Source organism: Rhipicephalus microplus, chromosome 3, assembly GCF_043290135.1.
Source record: "Rhipicephalus microplus isolate Deutch F79 chromosome 3, USDA_Rmic, whole genome shotgun sequence".
NCBI classification, from domain to species: domain Eukaryota; kingdom Metazoa; phylum Arthropoda; class Arachnida; order Ixodida; family Ixodidae; genus Rhipicephalus; species Rhipicephalus microplus.
In genome coordinates this window covers 213,003,932-213,009,115 of record NC_134702.1, presented here as the reverse complement: position 1 = coordinate 213,009,115, position 5,184 = coordinate 213,003,932, and the positions used below count along the sequence as shown (strand labels likewise).

At 42.2% G+C, this 5,184-nt stretch overlaps 1 protein-coding gene across 1 annotated transcript; it reads left to right on the top strand.

Annotated features, from left to right (window-relative positions):
- The first annotated feature begins 581 nt into the window (after positions 1 to 581).
- Positions 582 to 1,619, top strand: LOC119173742 (piggyBac transposable element-derived protein 3). Its single transcript, XM_037424529.2, has one exon. It carries the CDS (start codon positions 582 to 584, stop codon positions 1,617 to 1,619), a length of 1,038 nt encoding a protein of 345 aa, XP_037280426.2.
- The last annotated feature ends 3,565 nt before the right edge of the window (positions 1,620 to 5,184 follow it).

Here is a 5,184-nt window from a genome sequence, read left to right as displayed (position 1 = left end):
ATAAAAAGTTTATTGATTCCTGTCCGCTCGAAGTTGTGATAAATCTTTGCGATCAACATCCGCAAGAAGACGACGACGGAGGAATGCCAAGCAACCCTGTTGAAGCTGTTCCGGTAACATCCCGCCACCTGGCCGCGTAGCGCAGAAAGATGAAAGAAAGCGTTCGCAGAAAATGGACAACAAAAGACGTTATGCTTGATGACACAGCCTGGAAGGGTGAGCTGCCCCCAACGCCCGACGATGTGCTAAGTCCATACCAATACTTTTGTGCCTTTTTCGATGAAGAGATGGTAGACACACTGTGCTATCAATCAAATCTGTATTCCACCCAGAAGAAAGGCACCTATGCAAACATCACCGAGGAGGAGATGAGGAAATATCTCTCCATATTAGTGATTTCAGGGACAGTCAGGGTGCCTCATTTCCGGATGTTCTGGCAGTGTGGAACAAGGTTTGGGCCTGTAGCGGACCTCATGTCTAGAAATAGATTCGAGGCCATACATCAATGCCTACATATGAACCACAACTGTCAGGGGAAGCCTTTCAAAGTGCGCGCATTTGTGAAATAGCTGAAGAAGAACATGAAGGCAGTGGCCCCAGAAGAACGGCAGAGTGTGGACGAGCAAAGTATACCCTTCAAGGGGCGCTATAAGGTGTTCACAAGGACAGGTGTCTCCGGAATTGTGCATGACTTCATCATCTATGAAGGTAAAGGTACTACTCATGACAATGGATTCGGCATCTCTGGTGATATAGTCATCGATCTGGTGAAATATCTTCCGGAAAACAGGAACTACAAGTTATTTTTTGATAACTGGTTCAGCAGTCTGCGCCTGGTAGACGAGTTGAAGCGCAAAGGATTTCTGAGTGTTGGTACCGTTAGAGTCGACAGGACGGAGAAGTGTCCGCTGGCACCTGACGCAACTCTCAAGGCGCAAGGAAGAGGCTCGGTGGATTGTCGCGTGGACGAGTACTCTAACATTGGAGTCATCAAATGGTTTGACAGCAACTCCGTACACATCGTGTCAAGCTACGCTGGTGTCCAACCAACCGACCTTTGCAAGCGGTGGAACAGCAAAGAAAAGAGCAGCATTGATGTTCCACGCCCTTTCGCCGTAAAGGAGTACAATGCCTTCATGGGAGGTATTGATCTCGCCGACATGCTTATTGAGCTGAACCGCACAGACCACAAATCGAAAAGATGGTACATGCGCATTTTTTACTGGATGATGGATGTTTCTATTGTCAATGGGTGGCTCCTGTATAAACGCCACTGTGCCCAGCTATCTATCAAAAGAAGGTTGTCTTTGCTAGCTTTTCGAATGCAGATTGCCCAAACCCTTGCACATCTGAAGTCAAATCCTTTGAAAAGAAGCTCAGGTATGGCTGCTGAAGCTGGAATCATGCCCGCCAAACACTTGATCCATTCTCCGGTGACACCAAGGCCCACAGTGGACGTGAGGTACGATGGCATGAACCACTGGCCACAGTACGGCGAAAAAAAGAACCGATGCAAGTTCTGCAAGTTCGGCTACACGTTTCTGTACTGCGCTAAGTGCAACATGCACTTGTGCCTCCTTTCAAACCGCAACTGCTTCAAGGCATTCCACGTGAAGTAGCGCCTCAAGTGCCCAATGTTGCTCAGGAGCAACACCTCATTACTCACCTATAAATAAACAACTTTTTTTTGACAACGTAATTGGCATATTGTGACCTTTCTTTATGCATGCCAGAGTTTTCTTCATGTGCATTTAAACAAAATTTTGGGCATCAAAGGGTTACGTCGCACCAACCGTTTTTTTAAATACGATTGTTGGCATAACATGTATATTTTACACTTTGATTTTCCTAAACTTCATTTTTTACAATTTTAGCTATTGTTGTTGTGCCAGTTAGGCCACGACGTCAGAGATAAAACCTGTGCTATGGCTCGAGTGGAACGGGGAGAGCGACAAGCTGCAGTATTCGTTCAGAAATGAGTTGGAGCTTGTCACTGTAAACTCAAACTCCACGCGATTTGTACTGCAGGCATGACCAAGAATATTTGACCCTCTTGGTTTTCTTGGCAGTCACCATCACAGCCAAGATGCTATTTCAGGAGCTTAAAGCACTAGGCTTGAAATGGGAAGCACTGCTATTACAAAACACCTATATACCATTAGAGAAGGAAAGCTGTACCTTTGAGAGTGCAACGAAAATAAGGGTAGCAGTGGCGTTCTGAGCTAACTTATCCGACCTAGAGATGGCACTGCTAAGACTATCATCATCATTACACTAAGACAATATGCCGGTTCCTTTGTTGGCGGGTGCGGTTGGTCACGGTGCGTGCCCACAAGTTCACAGGCATTTATTCCCAGCTGTTGCTGGGTGTTATTCACGCGCACAGCAGCCTAACGTTACTATAAATGTTTCCGTTATGTCACCAAGTGACTAAGAGACCTCAACTGGCAAAAATCTCACCAAGCAAGTAAGCTTACATTATTTATTGACAATCGTGAATGCAGCAGTTCACATGTAAACAAGAAATACTGTTACTCACAGAGTTGAACAATACATGCAAAACAAATATATACATGCAAAAGCTATCTGTTTAATAAAATTACCCACTGATATTGTGCAACTTTGTCTCTTGTCTCGTTCAGTCAGATAACGATATTTATACTGAACACCCCTTGCACAGCACTTGGTACTGTGTTGCCCATTCTTTCTTACCACACCTGCCCTCAAAAAGTGCAGTGTCATAGTAAAATTAGCCCGAGCTCCAATACAATAATTGACGAAACATTGCCGAGGCACATCTCGAATAAAAAGAAATGACCTCAGGCTGTTGTGCTAGGTACCCCTGCATACAGCATTGTTCTCGATATTGTGTTTGATATCTGTGATCTTGACTGCGCATCCAATGTTTTTACGACTAACTAGATCAACTTCCAGTTGTGGTATGCAAGTGCATCCTGGAAAAACACCATTTACAAAATCATGTTGAAAAGAAAACTTAGTTTACGTTTCAAAAGAAGTAAAAAGGTTGGAGAGACCAACACTTTATTTGGGTAACAGTTGGTGAATGATGAAAGCCTGAGTGAAACGTTTCAGCAAGTCAACATTCTTGTGAAAGTTGTCACGAATGACAAATTCAGAGAATGAACTACCCTTGCCCTCTCTCGTCCACTGTTGACCAGCTGACACTAGAGGATGCCTGTTGGTGTTCCCAAACGCATTAAATTTCTAAAAAAAGAAATTATGCATCAGTGCACAGCAATCCCAATAATCTGCACATGACATATATGCATACAATAAGGAGATATGGAACACTAGTAATACTAGACAGCTGAGAAGTGCTGGAACTCACGATAGCAATGTTCGAGAAATTGGCATTGAGTAATCATTGCAGTCAAATCTGTATAATGAAATTTTCTACGCTGGTTATTCATAAAGTAGGGGCCATTTCCTAATCTTTCAATATGTGCACGTCAGACTGAAGAGTTATATGTACAGCACAATCTGCCACTTCTTCACGAAAAAACTTAAGTGATTGTTCTGGCTCGGTAGTCATCTACTTGTCGGGAAACATAGACAACCATGTTGGTGAATATTGTTGCTCCCGCATGTAGCGAGGTGCACACTGTAATTACATTATTGCATGCAAAGTAATCACTGGTTTCTCTAATTTATGGGGAGTTGTGCCTAGTTTACGGACCAACTGTGAGGAGTGAAGCATGTGTTAGAACACTGTGCTGATAGTTTTGAAATGGCTGCACAAATTTGTATGAAAAAGAGCAGAGTGCCACGCCAAGCATCCAGACCAGCCAAACTGTTCAGGTGGACTGGATATTGCCATAGATTGACTACGAACAGTTAGTGGTATGTCAGACAAAGTGCCCGTTGTAGGCCTCACTACAATTTGCACAACTGTAGCCGATCTGCCCAGATATCACAAATCTTCTTAAAGCTGGGTTCCAAAAATGCTTATTGACCACCTCAAACACCAAAGGACATCAAGTGGACGAGCGTTTTTGGACTGCTACCAATAAGACAGGTATGATTTGTTTTCCCACACTGTTGTACAGATGATGACGCTTGATAGTGTACGCAATCGCAGAAACAACATAGTGGTGCCACCACTCCTTTTTACAAAAACCGGAAAAATTTAAGCAATTAGCTTACTGCAGTTAGAAAATGATGGCTGCCATTTTCCAAGTAAGAAAGCGCATATTTAGTGTTTAATTTGATAAAATGTAGACCACAGTTAGAGCTGACGTATACTGTAAAACACTTACCAGAGTAAAAAGTATGATAAACATTGATGATGTCAAAAATTCTCATCCGGAATCGACGTCCACAGTCAGAACCAATGGCAAAATCAAATATTTTTGTTGGGAACACTGCTTGCATGCGCTACTGTCCTGAGCCAGCACCATGACATTATTTCCTCTTCCTTCACTTGGAAACAGTGGCTTGGAGTACAAATTGAAGACAGTGAGAAATTCAAGATCACCATTTGCAACAGGTTCAATCACTAGGTGGCTATTTCTTAGGTATATTTACTAAAGAAGCTACTGCAAGGATACGAAAACTGCTAAGTAGTTAGCAGTGGTTCTATAGAAAAGTAAAGTTGGTTTTCACTAAATTATGCCCACCAATAAAAACTTTACTAATGAATATTTACTTGTTTAGAACCAAATGACTCTTACTTTTTGGATGACCCTCAAAGTCTTTATGCGCTACATTAACATATGAATAGACGATTCTTTTTGTGCCGATGGTGCATGGTCCTCAAAGACACTGCTCAAACTATGGACGATGACAAAAGCTGAATTCACAATTTCATTCTTCACTATTGCTCAACTATCTAGTTCGCCCTTAACATGGGTATCATACAAAACTAGTCCTTTTGGCTAAGTATTTCACAGCAATATCAAGGAAATAGCTGTTACTACACATTCAAATCATCAACATGTACAAACACTGGCCAACTCTGATTATACCTACAGAGTGCACTCAGACATTGTTCTGTTCAAAATAAACATACCTTGAAAAAGTCTTTGTCATGCACCACGTCTTTTACACAAAACAAATATTATTGCAGTAAAAGGTCATTATTTGAGCTCGGTTATTTCAAAGCGCACAGCCCTGTGTATATCTATAGGAAAAATTGCTCAATAATTTGAACACATTGGTGTCTTC

Excerpts from the sequence above, each read along its gene's own strand:
- LOC119173742 (XM_037424529.2), top strand. The coding sequence starts at position 582 with ATGAAGGCAGTGGCCCCAGAAGAACGGCAGAGTGTGGACGAGCAAAGT.